This window comes from Pelophylax lessonae (genome assembly GCF_965119305.1).
Source record: "Pelophylax lessonae genome assembly, chromosome: 10".
Taxonomy (NCBI): Eukaryota; Metazoa; Chordata; class Amphibia; order Anura; family Ranidae; genus Pelophylax; species Pelophylax lessonae.
This window is the reverse complement of record NC_138777.1, coordinates 240,841,128-240,864,031: the sequence shown is the minus strand read 5'-3', so window position 1 is coordinate 240,864,031 and position 22,904 is coordinate 240,841,128. Positions and strand designations below refer to the sequence as shown.

The 22,904-nt window shown below is 50.7% G+C and overlaps 1 protein-coding gene across 1 annotated transcript in view; it reads right to left on the bottom strand.

Moving 5' to 3' along the window:
* LOC309566043 (cadherin-1-like) overlaps positions 1–22,904 on the bottom strand; it is a gene marked incomplete at its 3' end in the record, with an annotated part of 146,526 nt that overhangs the window by 98,035 nt on the left and 25,587 nt on the right. Inside the window, exons 4-5 of the mRNA XM_082271066.1 lie at positions 17,055–17,168; positions 13,541–13,696 (exon numbers count right to left, since the gene is read on the bottom strand). Of these exons, the coding sequence (XP_082127192.1) occupies positions 13,541–13,696; positions 17,055–17,168 (270 nt within the window). The remainder of the gene's footprint in view (positions 1–13,540; positions 13,697–17,054; positions 17,169–22,904) is intronic.

Here is a 22,904-nt window from a genome sequence, read left to right as displayed (position 1 = left end):
GGGCTGGCTATGTCCCAAGCTGGGGCTGGCTATATACCAAGGTGGGGCTGGCTATGTACCAAGGTGGGGCTGGCTATGTACCAAGCTGGGGCTGGCTATGTACCAAGGTGGGGCTGGCTATGTACCAAGGTGGGTCGGGCTATGTACCAAGGTGGGTCTGGCCATGTACCAAGGTGGGGCTGGCTATGTACCAAGGTGGGGCTGGCTATGTACCAAGGTGGGGCTGGCTATGTACCAAGGTGGGGCTGGCTATGTACCAAGGTGGGTCGGGCCATGTACCAAGGTGGGGTTGGCTATGTACCAAGGTGGGGCTGGCTATGTACCAAGGTGGGTCGGGCTATGTACCAAGGTGGGTCTGGCCATGTACCAAGGATGGGGCTGGCTATGTCCCAAGGTGGGGCTGGCTATGTACCAAGGTGGGGCTGGCTATGTACCAAGGTGGGGCTGGCTATGTACCAAGGTGGGTCGGGCTATGTACCAAGGTGGGTCGGGCTATGTCCCAAGGTGTGTCTGGCTTTGTACCAAGGTAGGGCTGGCTATATACCAAGGTGGGTCGGGCTATGTACCAAGGTGGGTCGGGCTATGTACCAAGGTGGGTCTGGCCATGTACCAAGGATGGGGCTGGCTATGTCCCAAGGTGGGGCTGGCTATGTCCCAAGGTGGGTCTATCTATGTACCAAGGTAGGGCTGGCTGTATACCAAGGTGGGGCTGGCTATATACCAAGGTGGGTCTATCTATGTACCAAGGTAGGGCTGGCTATATACCAAGGTGTGTCTGGCTTTGTACCAAGGTGGGTCTATCTATGTACCAAGGTGGGGCTGGCTATATACCAAGGTGGGGCTGGCTATATACCAAGGTGGGGCTGGCTATGTACCAAGGTGGGTCTATCTATGTACCAAGGTGGGGGCTGGCTATGTACCAAGGTGGGGCTGGCTATGTACCAAGGTGGGGCTGGCTATATACCAAGGTGGGTCTAGCTATGTACCAAGGTGGGGCTGGCTATGTACCAAGGTGGGTCGGGCTATGTACCAAGGTGGGTCTGGCCATGGACCAAGGATGGGCTGGCTATGTACCAAGGTGGGGCTGGCTATGTACCAAAGTGGGTCGGGCTATGTACCAAGGTGGATCTGGCCATGTACCAAGGATGGGGCTGGCTATGTCCCAAGGTGGGGCTGGCTATGTCCCAAGGTGGGGCTGGCTATGTACCAAGGTGGGGCTGGCTATGTCCCAAGGTGGGGCTGGCTATGTCCCAAGGTGGGTCTGGCTATGTACCAAGGTGGGTACTGGCTATGTACCAAGGTGGGTCTGGCTATGTACCAAGGTGGGTCTGGCTATGTACCAAGGTGGGTCGGGCTATGTACCAAGGTGGGTCGGGCTATGTACCAAGGTGGGGCTGGCTATGTACCAAGGTGGGGCTGGCTATGTACCAAGGTGGGGCTGGCTATGTACCAAGGTGGGTTGGGCTATGTACCAAGGTGGATCTGGCCATGTACCAAGGATGAGGCTGGCTATGTCCCCAGGTGGGGCTGGCTATGTCCCAAGGTGGGTCTGGCTATGTACCAAGGTGGGGCTGGCTATGTACCAAGGTGGGTCTGGCTATGTACCAAGGTGGGTCTGGCTATGTACCAAGGTGGGTCTGGCTATGTACCAAGGTAGGGCTGGCTATGTCCCAAGGTGTGTCTGGCTTTGTACTAAGGTGGGTCTATCTATGTCCCAAGGTGGGGCTGGCTATGTCCCAAGGTTCGTCTGGCTATGTACGAAGGTGGGTCTGGCTATGTACCATGGTGGGGCTGGCTATATACCAATGTGGGTCTGGCTATGTACCAAGGTAGGGCTGGCTATGTACCAAGTTGGGGCTGGCTATGTACCAAGTTGGGGCTGGCTATGTACCATGGTGGGGCTGGCTATATACCAATGTGGGTCTGGCCATGTCCCAAGGCGGGTCTGGCTATGTACCAAGGTGGGGCTTGCTATGTACCAAGGTGGGGCTGGCTTTGTACCAAGGTGGGGCTGGCAATGTACCAAGGTGGGGCTGGCTATGTACCAAGGTGGGGCTGGCTAAGTACCAAGGTGGGTCGGGCTATGTCCCAAGGTGGGTCTGGCTATGTACCAAGGTGTGTCTGGCTATGTACCAAGGTGGGTCTATCTATGTACCAAGGTGGGTCTGGCTTTGTACCAAGGTGGGTCTATCTATGTACCAAGGTGGGGCTGGCTATGTACCAAGGTGGGGCTGGCTATGTACCAAGGTGGGTCTATCTATGTACCAAGGTGTGTCTGGCTATGTCCCAAGGTTCGTCTGGCTATGCTATGTACCAAGGTGGGGCTGGCTATGTACAAAGGTGGGGCTGGCTATGTACCAAGGTGGGGCTGGCTATGTACCAAGGTGGGGGCTGGCGATTCTCCTGTCTGGGGTATTTTGATGGTTATGTAATCAATCTAGAAATGTTTCCATTGTGTACAATAAAGTAACATTTAAATTAGGTGTAGCGGACCCCCAGAACCCCCTAGGGCCTAGTGATGACCTTCAGAGGCAGAGAGGGCTACATACCTCCTGTGGGTGTGGATTGTCAGGCATGGTGGGTAGTGATGCAGGTAAAATAAATGCTGGGCGCCGGTCACTTTTATGCTGAAGTAAAAGAATAGTTTATTTCTTCTCAACAGGACAAGAATAAACAGGGGGAGAGAGGGGAAGGGTCCAGGACACCCTTTAAGAACAGTCTATTAGGCAGACTCCTATTGCAAAAGACAGGTATTCAGACAGCAGTACAGGATAGAAGACCTTGAGAATTATTAGGTATCCATGAGCTTCAGATCGATCTGGGAGACATCTTCTCTCCACAAGACACAATCCCTTTCTGTGGTCTGTACTGTCTGGACAGCTGTCCTCCATAAGAAACAAGCAGGTTACTCACACAGGTTACTGGATGTCTGTGGATGATCTTTCCCATGTGGGTCGCTGGCTCTCCTCAGCAGAATCCCAGGTATCTGACCAGGCCTCAGGCTTCAGGCCCAGTCAGCAGCAAACAGCAGCACACACCCTCCCCCAAGGGGGTCCGGGCGGGAAGAGAGCGATTATTGGACCTCCCATCCTTTAAATAAGATCTCCCAGAATGCCGTAGTGACACTGTGATTGGCTGAGAGACACATGGACATTAACAGTTTGTTTAACTGTAATTCTCACACTAGTGTCAGAGGCTACAGTGCCACCTGCTGACGGAAGGGAGAAACGCAGTCAAACCTAGATTAAGAAGGGAAGCTCAATGACCACAGAATAATTACAGCCAAGCTAGTTAAGGCTCAGCAAACTAAATTTAACAGCAACCTTGCATTAAGACAAGGATGCTACATAGGGATAGACTGATACGTTTTTTTTCAGGGCCGATACCGATACCAATATTTTGTACATTTAAAGTTTTGAAAAATAATGACAATTTTTGACACAAATATGGTACTGAACATGTTATTTTTTTATTTAATGCTAAAAGGGCTGGCTGGCACCCTGTGGTGGATGGCTGGCTGGCATCCTGTGGTGGGTGGCTGGCTGGCAACCTGTGGTGGATGGCTGGCTGGCACCCTGTGGTGGATGGCTGGCTGGCACCCTGTGGTGGATGGCTGGCACCCTGTGGTGGATGGCTGGCATCCTGTGGTGGGTGGCTGGCTGGCACCCTGTGGTGGATGGCTGGCTGGCACCCTGTGGTGGGTGGCTGGCTGGCACCCTGTGGTGGATGGCTGGCTGGCTGGCATCCTGTGGTGGGTGGCTGGCTGGCACCCTGTGGTGGATGGCTGGCTGGCATCCTGTGGTGGCTGGCTGGCACCCTCTGGTGGATGGCTGGCTGGCACCCTGTGGTGGATGGCTGGCACCCTGTGGTGGATGGCTGGCTGGCACCCTGTGGTGGATGGCTGGCTGGCACCCTGTGGTGGATGGCTGGCTGGCATCCTGTGGTGGGTGGCTGGCTGGCACCCTGTGGTGGATGGCTGGCTGGCACCCTGTGGTGGGTGACTGGCTGGCACCCTGTGGTGGATGGCTGGCTGGCTGGCATCCTGTGGTGGGTGGCTGGCTGGCACCCTGTGGTGGATGGCTGGCTGGCACCCTGTGGTGGGTGGCTGGCTGGCACCCTGTGGTGGATGGCTGGCTGGCTGGCATCCTGTGGTGGGCGGCTGACTGGCACCCTGTGGTGGATGGCTGGCTGGTTTGGCATCCTGTGGTGGGTGGCTGGCTGGCACCCTGTGGTGGATGGCTGGCTGGCACCCTGTGATGGGTGGCTGACTGGCACCCTGTGGTGGGTGGGTGGCTGGCTGGCATCCTGTGGTGGGTGGCTGACTGGCACCCTGTGGTGGGTGGCTGGCTGGCACCCTGTGGTGGATGGCTGGCTGGCACCCTGTGGTGGGTGTCTGGCTGGCACCCTGTGGTGGATGGCTGGCTGGCTGGCACCCTGTGGTGGATGGCTGGCTGGCACCCTGTGGTGGGTGGCTGGCTGGCACCCTGTGGTGGATGGCTGGCTGGCTGGCATCCTGTGGTGGGTGGCTGGCTGGCACCCTGTGGTGGATGGCTGGCTGGCATCCTGTGGTGGCTGGCTGGCACCCTCTGGTGGATGGCTGGCTGGCACCCTGTGGTGGATGGCTGGCACCCTGTGGTGGATGGCTGGCTGGCACCCTGTGGTGGATGGCTGGCTGGCACCCTGTGGTGGATGGCTGGCTGGCATCCTGTGGTGGGTGGCTGGCTGGCACCCTGTGGTGGATGGCTGGCTGGCACCCTGTGGTGGGTGACTGGCTGGCACCCTGTGGTGGATGGCTGGCTGGCTGGCATCCTGTGGTGGGTGGCTGGCTGGCACCCTGTGGTGGATGGCTGGCTGGCACCCTGTGGTGGGTGGCTGGCTGGCACCCTGTGGTGGATGGCTGGCTGGCTGGCATCCTGTGGTGGGCGGCTGACTGGCACCCTGTGGTGGATGGCTGGCTGGTTTGGCATCCTGTGGTGGGTGGCTGGCTGGCACCCTGTGGTGGATGGCTGGCTGGCACCCTGTGATGGGTGGCTGACTGGCACCCTGTGGTGGGTGGGTGGCTGGCTGGCATCCTGTGGTGGGTGGCTGACTGGCACCCTGTGGTGGGTGGCTGGCTGGCACCCTGTGGTGGATGGCTGGCTGGCACCCTGTGGTGGGTGTCTGGCTGGCACCCTGTGGTGGATGGCTGGCTGGCTGGCACCCTGTGGTGGATGGCTGGCTGGCACCCTGTGGTGGGTGGCTGGCTGGCACCCTGTGGTGGATGGCTGGCTGGCACCCTGTGGTGGGTGGCTGGCTGGCACCCTGTGGTGGATGGCTGGCTGGCTGGCATCCTGTGGTGGGTGGCTGGCTGGCACCCTGTGGTGGATGGCTGGCTGGCTGGCATCCTGTGGTGGATGGCTGGCTGGCTGGCATCCTGTGGTGGGTGTCTGGCTGGCACCCTGTGGTGGATGGCTGGCTGGCTGGCACCCTGTGGTGGATGGCTGGCTGGCTGGCACCCTGTGGTGGGTGGCTGGCTGGCACCCTGTGGTGGATGGCTGGCTGGCTGGCATCCTGTGGTGGGTGGCTGGCTGGCACCCTGTGGTGGATGGATGGCTGGCACCCTGTGGTGGGTGGCTGGCTGGCACCCTGTGGTAGGTAGGTGGGTGGCTGGCACAGGGGCTGTGGGTGGCTGGCTAGCTGGTACAGGACCTGTGGATGTGGGTGGCCGGGTGGCACCGGGCTGCTGTGGGTGGGTGTATGGCTGTAAAACACTCCCGTGAGACTAGTCCCGCCTCCAGACGAGGCTGTCCAAGGCGAGGGAGGCGGCCTAAGAAGGCAGAATGACGTCACAAAAATATCGGCCAGTTCCGGGGCCGATACCGATATATATCTGGGAAACTGAATATCGGCCCTGCCCATAACAGGTCTATCCCTAATTGAAATACCTTCTAATAATAGTATCCTTCCACCACTTTTTACCAGCCTCTTTTTTTCCTTTCTATACAGGATACAAATTTTGCTTCCACAAATAACCTGGTGAGGCCAAGTGAGAGTTTTCCTCATCTACTTTATATAGTTCCAGGTGAAGTATCCCACTATTCCCTTCCCCCATCCAAGTTCCACAATAAATACCAAAAAACCAAATCCCCCGGACTGTTTATTGAGTGACGACCCATAGGGAGTAATAGGATGGATGAGTGAACTGCCCCCTAGTGACTGCGTGATGGTAATCAGAGGAGACCCAACAAGTCATCACCCAGCATTCCCTACGGGGACAGCGCTACAATGGAATCGTCTTGTCTGACATACAGGGGAGGACTGGGCCAAGGGGCAGGGGGGTAATTGCCCTCTGGGCTGCACTAATCCCCCATAAAAAGGCTGCACCGCTTCTTACAAAGACATGCCTAAAGGATTACTGGTGAAGAGAAGTAAAAAGTCCCTGCCACTGAGCTACTGAGTGTGGCTTGAAGACAAGAACAGAGCACAGCCCCCCCCCCCCCCCCCCCAGCATGCAGGCCGGTTCCATGCTTCACTGGAGACTCTCCTTCCCCAGCCAGCCCCAACCAAGCTGTTCCTGCTCCCCCCAACCACCCCCTGCTGGCCAGGTCCGGAACTTGGATTCAATCGGTGAGTGGAGAGTATCTGGAGTGGAGCTTAAGCCTGGAATGGGGGTCAGTAGTAGGCTGGGAAGAGGAAGAATGGGAGGGAGGCCGAGTTCCTGCACCGTGGGCCTCTGGTTTGTACTTGCCCCCCGGGCCGAAAGTTGCCAGTCAGCCCCTGCTGACATATAACACAAACTGGGAGGAAATCTTGTTGCTGACAAAACAATTTGCCCCGAACCCCACCCCCAACTGAATCCCCCTTTGACCTCTCACCCTGTGACGTCATCCCGCTGTGTCACTCCCAGAGAGATGTCACATTATAGGAACTTACTGTACTACAAGACAGCCAGACCGTGATACCAAGAGGAACTAACATTAATATATTGTGAGCCGGCTCCTCGTTGTAGAAAGGATAAACTTCTTCTTCTGTAATACAACAAACTTACACCCGCTCACAGTCTTCTATAGAATATACACTGAGCCGCGCATGCGCACACCCTGGTGCCCGGAATAATGAACTCTCATGTGCAAGAGTCGCATCACCAGTTACAGCCAATGAAGACAGCAGAAGAAGCTGCACTAGAAAGAAGCCAGGGAGAAGATGTTGAGGGGGGGGGCGACTCGCAGACATTGCATGGATGGAGCGGAGGTATTTGCAGACGTTCTGCTTCAATGTTAGAGAAAAACGCATGTTCTGGGCAGCTCTTATGGAGGAAAATGCAGCCATGGTACAACAGGCTACAAAAACCTATTTCAAATCACAGGAGACTGCAATAAAATGTTATAGGAGACTGCTAGAGATTTCTATGTTTTTTCTGAGCACTAGAGGGCGCAGCCACTCACCACTCCATCCAATATATACACTCACCAGCCACTTTATTAGGTACATCTGTTCAGTTGCTTGGTAACACAAACTGCCAATCAGCCAATCACATGGCAGCAACTCAATATATTTAGGCATCTAGATGTGGGGAAGACGACTTGCTGAAGTTCAAACTGAGCATCAGAATGGGGAAGAAAGGGGATTGAAGAGACTTTGAAGGTGGAATGGTTGTTGATGGCAGACGGCCCGGTCTGAGTATTTCTGGGATCTCTCGGGGTTACAGAGAATGATGGGGAAAAGAGAAAATATCCAGTGAGCGGCAGCTGTGTGGAGGAAAATGCCTTGTTGAGGTCAGAGGAGAATGGGCAGCCTGGTTCCAGATGATAGAAAGGCAACAGTGACTCAAATAATCACTCGTTACACCCCAGGTATGCACAATACCATCTCTGAAAGTACAACACACTGAACCTTGAAGCAGATGGGCTACAGCAGCAGAAGACCACACCAGGTGCCACTCCTGTCAGCTAAGAACAGGAAACTGAGACTACAATTGGCACAGATCACCAACATTGGACAATAGAAGATTGGAAAAACGTTGCCTGGTCTAATGAGTCTGGATTTCAGCTGCGACATTCAGGTGGGGGAGGGTCAGAATTTGGCGCATGGATCCATCCTGCCTTCTATCACCGGTTCAGGCTGGTGGTGGGGGTGTAATGGTGTGGGGGAGGAGGGGGGGTATTGGTTCAGGCTGGTGGGGGTGGTGTAATGGTGTGGGGGAGGAGGGGGGGGGTATTGGTTCAGGTTGTTGGTGGTGGTGTAATGGTGTGGGGGGAGGGGAAGGGTAACGGTTCAGGCTGGTGGTGTAATGGTGTGGGGGAGGGGAAGGGTAACGGTTCAGGCTGTTGGTGGTGGTGTAATGGAGTGGGGGAGGAGGGGGGGTATTGGTTCAGGCTGGTGGGGGTGGTGAAATGGTGTGGGGGGAGGAGGGGGAGGGGGTAACAATTCAGGCTGGTGGTGTAATAGTGTGGGGGAGGGGGGTAATGGTTCAGGTTGGTGGTGGTGGTGTAATGGTGTGGGGGAGGGGGGGTAATGGTTCAGGCTGGTGGTGTAATGGTGTGGGGGAGGAGGGGGGTAATGGTTCAGGCTGGTGGTGTAATGGTGTGGGGGAGGGGGGGGTAATGGTTCAGGTTGGTGGTGTAATGGTGTGGGGGAGGTGGGGTAATGGTTCAGGCTGGTGGTGGTGGTGCAATGGTGTGGAGGAGGGGGGGGGTAATGGATCAGGCTGGTGGTGGTGGTGCAATGGTGTGGAGGGGGGGGGGGTAATGGTTCAGGCTGGTGGTGGTGTAATGGTGTGGGGGAGGGGGGGTTAACCGGTCAGGCTGGTGGTGGTGTAATTGTGAGGAGGGGGGGGGGGGGTAATGGTTCAGGCTGGTGGTGGTGTAATGGTGTGGAGGAGGAGGGGGGTTAATGGTTCAGGCTGGTGGTGGTGTAATGGTGTGGGGGAGGAGGGGGGGGGGTAACGGTTCAGGCTGGTGGTGGTGTAATGGTGTGGAGGGGGGGGGGGTAATGGTTCAGGCTGGTGGTGGTGTAATGGTGTGGGGGAGGGGGTAATGGTTCAGGCTGGTGGTGGTGTAATGGTGTGGGGGAGGGGGGTAATGGATCAGGCTGGTGGGGTTGGTGGTGTAATGGTGTGGAGGGGGGGTAAACGGTTCAGGCTGGTGGTGGTGTAATGGTGTGGAGGGGGGGGGGGTAATGGTTCAGGCTGGTGGTGGTGTAATGGTGTGGGGGAGGGGGGTAATGGCTCAGGCTGGTGGTGGTGTAATGGTGTGGAGGGGGGGGGGGTTAATGGTTCAGGCTGGTGGTGGTGTAATGGTGTGGGGGAGGGGGGGGGGTAATGGTTCAGGCTGGTGGTGGTATAATGGTGTGGAGGAGGGGGGGGTAATGGTTCAGGCTGGTGGTGGTGGTGTAATGGTGTGGAGGGGGGGGGGGTAATGGTTCAGGCTGGTGGTGGTGTAATGGTGTGGGGGAGGGGGGTAATGGTTCAGGCTGGTGGTGGTGTAATGGTGTGGGGGAGGGGGGGGGGGTAATGGTTCAGGCTGGTGGTGGTGTAATGGTGTGGGGGAGGAGGGGGGGGGGAATGGTTCAGGCTGGTGGGGTTGGTGGTGTAATGGTGTGGGGGAGGGGGGGTAATGGTTCAGGCTGGTGGTGGTGTAATGGTGTGGAGGAGGGGGGGGGGGGGTAATGGTTCAGGCTGGTGGTGGTATAATGGTGTGGAGGAGGGGGGGGTAATGGTTCAGGCTGGTGGTGGTGTAATGGTGTGGAGGGGGGGGGGTAATGGTTCAGGCTGGTGGTGGTGTAATGGTGTGGGGGAGGGGGGTAATGGCTCAGGCTGGTGGTGGTGTAATGGTGTGGGGGAGGGGGGGGGGTAATGGTTCAGGCTGGTGGTGGTGTAATGGTGTGGGGGAGGGGGGTAATGGCTCAGGCTGGTGGTGGTGTAATGGTGTGGAGGGGGGGGGGGGGGTAATGGTTCAGGCTGGTGGTGGTGTAATGGTGTGGGGGAGGGGGTAATGGTTCAGGCTGGTGGTGGTGTAATGGTGTGGGGGAGGGGGGTAATGGATCAGGCTGGTGGGGTTGGTGGTGTAATGGTGTGGGGGAGGGGGGGTAAACGGTTCAGGCTGGTGGTGGTGGTGTAATGGTGTGGAGGGGGGGGGGGGTAATGGTTCAGGCTGGTGGTGGTGTAATGGTGTGGGGGAGGGGGGTAATGGCTCAGGCTGGTGGTGGTGTAATGGTGTGGAGGGGGGGGTAATGGTTCAGGCTGGTGGTGGTGTAATGGTGTGGGGGAGGGGGGGGTAATGGTTCAGGCTGGTGGTGGTGTAATGGTGTGGGGGAGGGGGGGGGGGGTAATGGTTCAGGCTGGTGGTGGTGTAATGGTGTGGAGGAGGGGGGGGGGAATGGTTCAGGCTGGTGGGGTTGGTGGTGTAATGGTGTGGGGGAGGGGGGGTAATGGTTCAGGCTGGTGGTGGTGTAATGGTGTGGGGGAGGGGGGGGGGTAATGGTTCAGGCTGGTGGTGGTATAATGGTGTGGAGGAGGGGGGGGGGGGTAATGGTTCAGGCTGGTGGTGGTGGTGTAATGGTGTGGAGGAGGAGGGGGGTAGTGGTTCAGGCTGGTGGTGGTGTAATGGTGTGGAGGAGGGGGGGGGGGAATGGTTCAGGCTGGTGGTGGTGTAATGGTGTGGGGGAGGGGGGGGGGTAATGGTTCAGGCTGGTGGTGGTGGTGTAATGGTGTGGAGGAGGAGGGGGTAATGGTTCAGGCTGGTGGTGGTGTAATGGTGTGGAGGAGGGGGGGGTAGTGGTTCAGGCTGGTGGTGGTGTAATGGTGTGGAGGAGGGGGGGGGGTAGTGGTTCAGGCTGGTGGTGGTGTAATGGTGTGGAGGAGGGGGGGTAGTGGTTCAGGCTGGTGGTGGTGTAATGGTGTGGAGGAGGGGGGGGTAATGGTTCAGGCTGGTGGTGGTGGTGTAATGGTGTGGAGGAGGGGGGGGGGTAGTGGTTCAGGCTGGTGGTGGTGTAATGGTGTGGAGGAGGGGGGGGTAATGGTTCAGGCTGGTGGTGGTGTAATGGTGTGGAGGAGGGGGGGTAGTGGTTCAGGCTGGTGGTGGTGTAATGGTGTGGAGGAGGGGGGGGTAATGGTTCAGGCTGGTGGTGGTGTAATGGTGTGGAGGAGGGGGGGGGAAATGGTTCAGGCTGGTGGTGGTGTAATGGTGTGGGGGAGGGGGGGGGTAATGGTTCAGGCTGGTGGTGGTGTAATGGTGTGGAGGAGGGGGGGGGGGGAATGGTTCAGGCTGGTGGGGTTGGTGGTGTAATGGTGTGGGGGAGGGGGGGTAATGGTTCAGGCTGGTGGTGGTGTAATGGTGTGGGGGAGGGGGGGGGTAATGGTTCAGGCTGGTGGTGGTATAATGGTGTGGAGGAGGGGGGGGGTAATGGTTCAGGCTGGTGGTGGTGGTGTAATGGTGTGGAGGAGGAGGGGGGTAGTGGTTCAGGCTGGTGGTGGTGTAATGGTGTGGGGGAGGGGGGGGTTAATGGTTCAGGCTGGTGGTGGTGGTGTAATGGTGTGGAGGAGGGGGGGGGGGGAATGGTTCAGGCTGGTGGTGGTGTAATGGTGTGGGGGAGGGGGGGGTTAATGGTTCAGGCTGGTGGTGGTGGTGTAATGGTGTGGAGGAGGAGGGGGTAATGGTTCAGGCTGGTGGTGGTGTAATGGTGTGGAGGAGGGGGGGGTAATAGTTCAGGCTGGTGGTGGTGTAATGGTGTGGAGGAGGGGGGGTAGTGGTTCAGGCTGGTGGTGGTGTAATGGTGTGGAGGAGGGGGGGGGGGGTAATGGTTCAGGCTGGTGGTGGTGTAATGGTGTGGGGGAGGGGGGGGTAATGGTTCAGGCTGGTGGTGGTGGTGTAATGGTGTGGAGGGGGGGGGGGTAATGGTTCAGGCTGGTGGTGGTGTAATGGTGTGGGGGAGGGGGGGGGTAGTGGTTCAGGCTGGTGGTGGTGTAATGGTGTGGAGGAGGGGGGGGGGTAATGGTTCAGGCTGGTGGTGGTGTAATGGTGTGGGGGAGGGGGGGGTAGTGGTTCAGGCTGGTGGTGGTGTAATGGTGTGGAGGAGGGGGGGGGGGAATGGTTCAGGCTGGTGGTGGTGTAATGGTGTGGAGGAGGGGGGGGTAATGGTTCAGGCTGGTGGTGGTGTAATGGTGTGGAGGAGGGGGGGGGGAATGGTTCAGGCTGGTGGTGGTGTAATGGTGTGGGGGAGGGGGGGGGGTAGTGGTTCAGGCTGGTGGTGGTGTAATGGTGTGGGGGAGGGAGGGGGGTAGTGGTTCAGGCTGGTGGTGGTGTAATGGTGTGGGGGAGGGGGGGGTAGTGGTTCAGGCTGGTGGTGGTGTAATGGTGTGGGGGAGGGGGGGGGTAGTGGTTCAGGCTGGTGGTGGTGTAATGGTGTGGGGGAGGGGGGGGGTAGTGGTTCAGGCTGGTGGTGGTGTAATGGTGTGGGGGAGGGGGGGGGTAATGGTTCAGGCTGATGGTGGTGTAATGGTGTGGAGGAGGGGGGGGGGGGGTAATGGTTCAGGCTGGTGGTGGTGTAATGGTGTGGAGGAGGGGGGGGGGGGTAATGGTTCAGGCTGGTGGTGGTGTAATGGTGTGGAGGAGGAGGGGGGGTAATGGTTCAGGCTGGTGGTGGTGTAATGGTGTGGAGGAGGGGGGGGGGAATGGTTCAGGCTGGTGGTGTAATGGTGTGGAGGAGGAGGGGGGGGGTAATGGATCAGGCTGGTGGTGTAATGGTGTGGGGGGGGAGGAGGGGGGGGTAACGGTCTAGGCTGGTGGTGGTGTAATGGTGTGGGGGAGGGGGGGGTAATGGTTCAGGCTGGTGGTGGTGTAATGGTGTGGGGGAGGGGGGGGGGGGGGTAATGGTTCAGGCTGGTGGTGGGGGGGGGGGTCTTGGCACACTTTGGGCCCCTTTAGTGATATAAACCCCACCCCCTACCTGAGTATTTTTGCTGACCATGTCCATCCCTTTATGACTGCAGTGTCCCCATCTTCTGGTGGCTCCTCCCATCTTCTGATGGCTCCTCCCAGCAGGATAATGCACCATGTCACAAAGCTCCAATCATCTCACCACTGGTTTCTTCACCATGACAATGAGGTCACTGTCCTCCAATGGCCTCCACACTCACCACATCTCATCCAATAGATCACCTATGTGATGTGGTGGAACGGGAGATTGGCATCATGGATGTGCAGCTGACAAATCTGCAGTAACTGCGTGATGTTATCATGTCACTATGGAGGAAAATCTCTGAGGAAAGTCTCCCGCACCTTGATGTATTTATGCCACCAGGCAAAAGGGGGTCCAACCTGCTACTAGCAAGGAGGACCTAATAAAGTGGCCGGTGGATGTGTATTGTGTATCCTGGCTGGATTGGCTTCAGAGTCATCTTCCTCTGACAATAATTATGTTATTAATTAATATATAAAAGTAAGATATTTGTATAAATAAAAAAAAGGAATGAAAGGATCGGTCACATGACACATTGATGTGTGCGGGAAGAATTGGGGCGGGTCTCAGAGGTAATTAATATTAGGAGATAATGTTTTCTTACCGTATATTTGGGTATAGTCTCTCTGTCCAGAGGCCGGGTCACATTAAGCCATCCAGTGGTCCTCTCTATGACAAAAGTCCCCACAGGCGGAGAGTCGGCCCCTTGGCCTGTGATGCTGTAGAACACAGAAATTTCTGATGACCGGCTGGATTTGGCCTAGAAGGAAGAAATACGGGAAATGGGATTCTTTCATAAAGGCACAAGAGTCCTGATTATTTATTTTATATAGGTGGACTACGACAATAAATTTCCTCCTCATTTCTGTTGTTAATTTTGACCTAGAAAACACTCCTCCGGCCAGTAGGGGGAGATCCAAGTCCAGAGAACTCATAGACTGCAATGTGGCACGCCTGGAACCCTGGGAGTGGCAGTTTTAAAGCTGCAACCATGCATTGAACTCGTCAGTTTTCTGACCTACAGGTCCACCCAGACCCTGTGTAAGCGGGAAAAGAGAGTTTTTATTGAATCGCCCATCCATGCAGGAAGATCTGTCTGTATCGGCGGAGAAAACAAAGTAGACCAAGAAAGCCTGGCATTGGAGAGGAGATTGCTGGGGATCAGCAACTCTGTCAGTCTGGTCCATCTTGTGGGTTTGCCACCAAGAGACCAGAGCATTTGACAGACCCTCTGCTCCTGCCATTCAAGGTACAGCCACACTGGAACCCGTCTAAGCCTATCATCTTATTAGGGAGTTGGTGAGAGGACTGATGGTCCATCTTGCACTGTTAGCAGTAGACAAGTCACTGAGAGCTGGACAATTATTGTACCCAACCCGCATCCATCTTTAGCAATCAGGTATTCTATCACTTAAGCAAATACCGTGCCATTACCAACTCAGGGTTGCGGTCATATTACATCGTTATTTCTTGCCTTCGGCTGACTTATATTCTACACTAAACTGAGCTGTAACTATTATTATCTTACTGCACGCAGGGTTGAAGAACTATCTCAGATGAAAAAAGGCCCCAACGCAAGCCGGCAGAAGATTACCTGCCCCTAATATTCACCCTATATTCCCTTATATCCCTGCATTTGGTTTATATTGTCCAAACGTTACCATGCTCACCTATTCAGTTTAGGCCTCCCTCTGCCACCATTAGTGCATGTCGGTAGATCTATTGCTGTCCATCATTACATTTTGGATGGCATTGCTGGTGTTTATGCTACTCTGGGTGGTCTGGGTGGCCCATGTCTCTTATATTTAGCCCTCATGATTAGCCACTCTGTATAACCCCGATATTGGTAGATCTAGTCTCATTGTAGCCCATCGTTACATTTTGAAATGGCATTGCTGGTGTTTATGCTGGTATGGGTGGTCCATGTCTCCTATATTTAGCTCTCATATCATCCCTTATGCTAAACTGTGCCAATTAGTTGTCAACTTATTTGTAGTTGCTTGGATTTCAGCATTACTGGGTGCTAATACAGTCAGACTACCTTTGCTATCTAGTTTGGTTTCTGTTTTTGGTATAGCACTGTCATTGTGGTATGAGGATTATTTGCTGTGTTTGCTTGCCTTTACACTCAGCCTGGTGTGTCAGAGGGGCTGAGGACCTTGGGAAGGTTGAGGCACAGAACAAGGGACCCATCTTACTCAGCTGTTGGAGGTAGCGCCACATTAAATTTGCTCTATTCTTGTGACCCCATCTGTAATGGTATCGTGCACTAGGACACCATTTTGTCATCACGGCATCCATTTTGTCCAAGTGACACAGGTGACCATTTCATTTAAATCTCTCATCAAGCAGATTTGTACTCAGAGAAATCCCCCCCCCCCTTGAGCGAAAGTATCCCCCACCTTCCCCTAATCAGTATGCCAACTCAAACAAAAGCCTTATCTGAACATTTTAGCAGAAGTTGTGTCTCCAAGAACAGCATGGGGTCATAGATGAGCAGATCTTATCTCAAACGCAGACAGAGGTCTGAACAGATGGCCAGGGAGGCTGTCTTGTAAATTCCACAAGCCCAGTTGTTAATTAAAAGGTAACACCTACATCTCCCAAATCCATACCCAATGCATAACTTTCTACCTGAACTTAACATATTAACAAAAAGTATATATTTGAATGGCAAATAACATACTGGACGTAACAAGACCACACATGGTCATTCTGTCATACAGGGAATGGGAACGAGGGAGAAGATATTACCTTTGTGATAAAAGATGTTCATGTTTGATATTGTTTGAAAGCAAATGACATGCTTAGTTATAAAATATCAGTTTCAAGAATGTAACCCTTACATATGTGGTGATATTAAGAGTGGTATGACTCTGTCCACAAAAGTACATTTGATATGGTTGTAAACCACTGGACCACCCTTTGACAATCTTTTGTAATTGGTCAGGGGTGTCCGTCACCGCCCCTTGGATCTTAGAGAAAAGCTTGCTCAAGCTTTGCAGTTCAGTTCTTAATTTTTAACATCAAACAGTAACATCGCTTAAGAAAGGACCGATCACATGTTCAGCCTCTGAACTCTGAAACACCCAGGACTTTTGAATGCAAGTATTACATTTCTAATTCTTATCTATTCTTCTAAATTGCTGCATTGTGTCTCTATTTCTTTGTAACCCATTTTTCTGTAAATATTTTTATTTGCACCAATCTTAACCTTTCTTATAATTAAACCTTATTTTGAAAAGTGTTAATTTTGTCTCTAAGCTCTTAAACGCAAACTGACCCAAAGAACCTGCCTCCTGAAGAGCGCTACTGTTTAGGATAAATCCTCCGGACATTCCTGTCTGCAAGTGACAGCGCGTGTTACGGATGATTATTCTAAAGTCATAATTGGTATTTCTAAAATTACGAGCGTCCTCTGGGCTCATTATAACGTAGAGGTGGTGGCAGAGAAAGGGTTAATTGTTTAATTAGCCCGGTGACAATTGCTCTCAGTCTGCTGGCATCTAGATTGTGGTCCCGCAAGCTGGACAATCTGTGTGTCGGGTGCAGCTGAGAGTGGCATTGTTACGCAAGTGACGGCAGGGTGTGAGATTGCCTGGTCTTTGGTCACAAGTTGGATGAGAAGGCCAGGGGTCTGATAACCGCCACCGTCACACCATCTACTTTTATTTTACAAGTTTTCTGATGCCCATGGATTGTAGGTAGGATTGCGCCTAAACTGTGACATCAAAAGTTTGTGGACACCTTACAAATCTTATTTTTACAGAATAGATACAAGTTTACACAAATACTCCAAAATCTGGTGGAAATCCTTCCCAGAAAGGGAAGTTTGTTAAGTGGGGCTAACTCCATATTATTTCTCATGCTTTTGGAAAGGGACATCCAACAAACTTATAGCGGTATCAGGGCCAACTCTACCCAAAATGTGGACCATAAAATGTGGCAATCATAAACAGTGTGGTGCAATGTCAGAAGAGAAGCATTGTATGCATGAAGGTTTTTCTTCTTTATGTTCTGCTCTGCCGACTCACAAGGAAGACATGCTGAGCAATCTGTGCTAATAACCAACATAAGACGTATTCTGTACTGAAGGAGAAGGGTTGTGTTGTTGGTACCTGAATAACCCTTTTGGGAAATGGACCTCTGTCATTTTCAGAGCATTGAATTGGTGGAATGACCAAATCTCTCTTCTGTCTCCGAAGCTCATGTGATGGATGTGAATGTTCAGCCTGCAGAGGACACAAACAATTAACACAATCACATGCAGCAAAATAAAATACCTGATAACTAGAAATAAAAACTCCACCCAAAGATGACATTTCATTTTGATTTAATAAAGGAGGGGGAAATCATCTGCTTTCTTCTTACATCATTCTGGGACCTGAGCAACCAGATCTCTCCAATGGAGCTCCCTAATCTCTGACCTGCCACCTTGAAATAAATGAACAGCCAACAGTGATAGTGGCAAATCTTCTTTGGGATGTCCAGTCTGTTGTGCGTTTTACACATTCGAGAATATTATTCTGAACGAATATAACGAGTTCTTTTTTATCGATTAATTTCTTTTTAACAGCATATACCAATCTTAGTGAATACAGACTACAGTAGGGAATTTATAAGTATATTTATTCACAAGACGTGTATTCACAATAAATAGTTAGATTTGAGGTGACACAAAGAGACATTTCATTTTCTAGGGTTTTACTTCATATTTATATGTTTTTATGTTTTTTATGTGATCCAGACAACAGTGGGACGTCTATGGCTCCGGTTTTTATATTTGTATTTAATAACAAATTAAATTACTCTGTAGTGATATTATCACAAATACTCCATGGATATAGGGACATATAGGGTTAGAGGTCTCTTAGAGTGTTTGCACCTGTTCTGGGTGCAAGGATGTAACATGTGGGGAGTACCACCATTTTTAATCCTAGCCCCCCCCCCCCCTGTAAGTATCCATATATTCAAATATGTACCTATTGTTTTATCCATACATTTTATTTTACAAATGGTACATATATATATATTACCCTTTGTTTTTATTTATTAGCCCTCTGTTTGGTTTATACAGCCTTATTTTTTTAATTCCAGACCAACAGAAGTCACATCCTGCTTTGTGTCACTTCTAATACATATTATGCTGACAGTTGTGCAATTATGGGAGGAACCATAGACTCCCATTGGCACGATTAAGCATTGTTTACTTCCGGCCATACGCAAGGATAAGGAAGGAAGGGGCGGTCCTCTAACGTCATGCGAGGGCGCTCCCTCTCTTAACAGAGCGGCGGCGTCTTCCGTATTCATCACAAAGGGGAACCCGCTGTGAATAGGATCCGGTCCTCTCACTCAATCTCAGAGCGGCGAAGGGGCGGTCTCCAAACGTGGGGCATCGTCATTTCCGCTCTATAGAGAGCGGAAGTGTACTCTGTAGTCCTGGCAATGGAGGTCAGCCAATGAGAGGATCCCGATTTCCTGTCCAATTAGCAGATATGGCGGTATATTTAAGGGGCGACGTCTATTACCTACCTTCACATACCGCTGAAGAAGTCCCCGCCCATTGGGGGACGACATGCGTCCGGGGGGGAAGGAGGAGCTTTCAGACGTTGCCCACTGCTGTCTGGAGATCCGGTGAGGTACCTACGGGACCCGTCGGCATGATTGTTTGATGTGATTTCACCTTTTAAATACAAGTAAGAGGCTGTCTTTACTTCAATTTTTGAATAAAGTTTATCAGTGTTACGCTATGGGCTTGCCCGGTGTTTTCCCTATTTCATGGTTTCAAGGGGAGCTGCTGGCTGAAGCTTATTTGTGAGCAGTGCAAAGTCCGCTCTAGGAACATTGTGGTGTTGCGTCTGTTCAGTGTGAGGTCTCTTGGAGGTGGAGTACAAGAAGGAGTACATCCTATCTACCGTTCACGTTAAGGGGAGATCGCTATAAGAGTTTTTGAGTCATATGCTTATATCCAATAAGCCTAAGGTGAGAGGCCATTTCACTCGGTGGTGGATTCTAACACTTAGAGCACCTGTTGATCCTGCCAGAAAGTGTGTTCACTTTTTCATCACGGGCTTTGTGCATGGACTCTGATTTCTCCTTTTTTATGTTTTAATGATTTTATGATGTTACTAGTGTGTTTTTAGCGCTGCTTATTGCATATTATATACACAAAGAGACAACTTTGACATAAAATACAAACTTAAAACGATTAATGCAATGGGATATGTAGTTCAATGATAACATTTAAAAGAAAGCAAGATTACGTTTTCCCCAGGTATAGTAAAAACCATAGATAAATGTTTTAGATAATCAGACCACAATTGTCTGCGAATTCCGCAGTCAACAGTCACTCCGCTGCAGTTGGAGTGAGAATAGGCTATGCAAAACAGGAGACTAAATGGCTAATATTGTGCTAAACTTGATACTAATAAAAACGTATAAAAAAACGAAAATCAGCGTTTAGAAAAAAATCGAATATGGTTCATATGACTGTAATCTCGTTACCCTTTAGCATGAAATTTAAAACATATAAGGAAGGAAATAAATGATAGTAAATAATAATCAGATAAACAACAAGGTATATTTACCACATTTAAAATGGCTGCTAGCTTAAAATGGTCGTTACCAGAGTCCTTAAGATGGCTGCTCTTTCCAAAATGGTGGCCGGTTAGGGAGGAGTTTTGTCTGGCGCCCTTCAAAGTTACAGGTAAGTGATGGAGCAAGATGGAGTATGTATAGATGAGTATATGTATGGATGTAAGTAGCGTGTGTGTTGAAAGTGTAATGTATGTTGTCGTAATGTGTGTGTGTGTTTCACATCTGGGTTACCTTTTTATTTTGTGTTGAACAAAAGGGCAGTAAAAATTACCATAATCTGAACCCAGAAGGAGGAACTTTATCCCCATTGGTTGGGATTACTTAACCATTAATTGGTGAGGTCATTGGGCGACACCTCTACTCGTCATTCAGTATTTTGGATATTAGAATTATATAAGTTCTTCATTTAATAATAATCATAAAAACAATATGAAAATCTGTCCATACTCTCATGATACATACGTGTCCATCTAATATCTCCATCATGTGTCTAGGTAAGGATTGGACCTGGTAACGCTGTTTAATAAGGATATATTACTAATACGATATATATATATTGATTGGAAATGACTGATTTACCCAGATACTTTACATTTAGTAGCAGTAAAAATTATATAGATTCATATACAGTTATATATATATTGCTACACAACAACTTGTATATGTAAACTTTTCTACACATGGGTTATTTCCAATCAGAATATTATCCATTAAGGGATTATTATGTTAACAACAATACAATCATGATTTGGGACTGGATATAAAATATGGGAGAAATTCTGACCAGTATACATTACTATATAATAGATATAATGTAATTCTCAATAGAAGATTGTCATAAAATCATAAGTTCCACACCCCCCTTTGGTATATGATGGGACAAGGATGTTGTATAAGCTTATGATTATATTAAATTCATTTGAAGATGCAGTTATAAACAATGTTTATTTGACACCATGTAGCTTCCAATGGACAATTGTCTGTGTGGCACAATCTTTACCCCCCGTCTTTGGTGTAGGTAAATGAATTACAGGTTCTTGTCTTTGTCCAGGCTGTTTTCCGTTTGTTTGACTTCTCAGAGTAGAAACAATAGTTTATTTGCTAGGGAATGAATGGACACAGGTGTGATCCTGAAACTGGTTGAATATCTGCCATTGTGGAGAGAAATTTAATTGCCAGAGCATTATATTCAAAGTTTATCTAAACACAATTTCCTTTTTGGGGCAGACGACCTAGCTTCTGATCTCAAGGACATGTAAATAACACAAATTCAACAATGGACGCAGTGTGTGCTTGAAACTGAAGGTATTTTGACTGAATCAGTGACAAGGTCATTTGAGGCCTCAAAGTTCACAGTTCTTGACCTGTAATATGAAAAATGTATTTCTATTTTGTACGGTAAGTCTGACAAGTCCTAGGAACTTGTTTTTGAAATCACTTAAACAAATTCTGTAAAACCTTTTTGTCCATTAGGACAAAACATTTTGTGCGGAGCTACAGTGGTGATGTCATCACGTCTGCCAGGGTGTCATGAACAATCTGTATGTTATGCTTTGTTTAAACATAATAGGTTAGGTGGGACTTTGAGTGAGACCCCAGCAGGTAGTGCCCGGCGTCTCCATCCCTATAACAAGAAAAAAATTGAGGTTGAAGGATTATAAGAGGTGCATGAAAGTCAGCCAGCACCTCTTATAATCCTTCAACTTCAATTTTTTTCTTGTTATAGGGATGGAGACGCCGGGCACTACCTGCTGGGGTCTCACTCAAAGTCCCACCTAGCCTATTATGTTTAAGCAACCAGGGATGGAGACGCCTTGCCTACAGCTTGGTGCCTCATATAAAGTCCCACCGTGCGATTTTCGTGCGTTTTTGGTGGATGCAGTCTGATTTGACCTTATTTTTCCGTATACAGGGATGGAGACCAATACCATGACCTGCTTGTCTCACACAAAGTCCCAAATAGGAAATTAGGGATTGAAAGGCATTGTGCTTTACAGGCCATGACCCATATATAATATCCCAATCTGTCTTTATACTGCATCTACTAAGGGGATGGAGGTGTAATGCCTCTCAGCTGGTCCTTTCCAGTTTGTACCATCGTTACAACTTAGTTATTTGAGTTTTGAGACAACAGACCAGTCATGGATGAGGGTGGGTTGGGGGAGGTTGGGCTGTCTCCCTCTCACCTGTTCCCCCATCCATCCATTAGCAGCCATGTGCTTCCAGTGTGGAGACACTAAATTAGGAGTGTTAGGACTGCAGATTTAACAGGGTGCCGTGAAGTGGCTCTGCAGCTTTCACATGCGTTTGCAAATGTGTGTCAACTAAACCCCTGTTCTTTGTACCAAGAGACAGGTTTATTTGGTTGGTGACAGACTGGAGCGTGAGTACATCAGACTGGGGGCTGGCTGACTTCCATGCACCTCTTATAATCCTTCAACCTCAATTTTTTTCTATGTTATGCTTTGTTACCATCTTTTCATGTGAGTAGATGCCTAGTTGTAATAAACCCTTACTGTTATACTGCACCATCAGAGATCTCCTTCCTCTTGCATGCGTTATTCTGATATGACCAATGGCTGGCTTGATCTGTGATGGATCAATGTGGATGGTGGCATAAGAGGTGTGAACCAGTAATGGAAATTGTGTGCTGCTAACGCTACAAGGGAACGCAATCCTGTGTCCACCACTGTGAGTGCAGGCGAGGGAAGGAGCTTGTCTCAGCTCCAAACAACTGTTGATCAAGGAATGGATCCCATGAAGCCGCACATCAATGTAGACCCACTGGTATTGGAATGAATGGCAGTGGTGGGAGCCCGGCCTGAGACTGCCATTCATTCCAATACTAGAGGGTCTGCATTGATGTGTGGCTTTAAGGGATCCATCCCTTGCTCAACAGTTGTAAGCAGTGTGCAGATGTGGAGATAGTGAGAGAATACTCTCCATCCATCCATCCATCCATAAATCCATCCATTCATTAGGTCAGAGTGTTGTTCATTTACCGATCCATTCCATCAGAGAGTGCTTGGTGTGTTAGGAAGTGACCATCCACCTATTTTTGGATTTTTCCCTAAAACGTGGTCAGACCTCCTATACTCTGAGGTCTGAGGGTCCAGTAAGTGGTCTTGGTGTGTTGGTAGTTTGCTGATGCGTAGGATCACTTGGGTTGTTTCCTTGGCATACGGATACACTTTTTCATCTAGGTCTTGTTTTCAGCACTTTATTTACATATAAGATTTATTGGACTTATATATGGATTTGGGACTTTTCTATATAGTACACAAATTATTGATTGATTTGTATATTTTAAATATATTTATTCTGTACTATAAATTATTGATTTGTGGTTAGGCGCCCTCACTTTAATATAT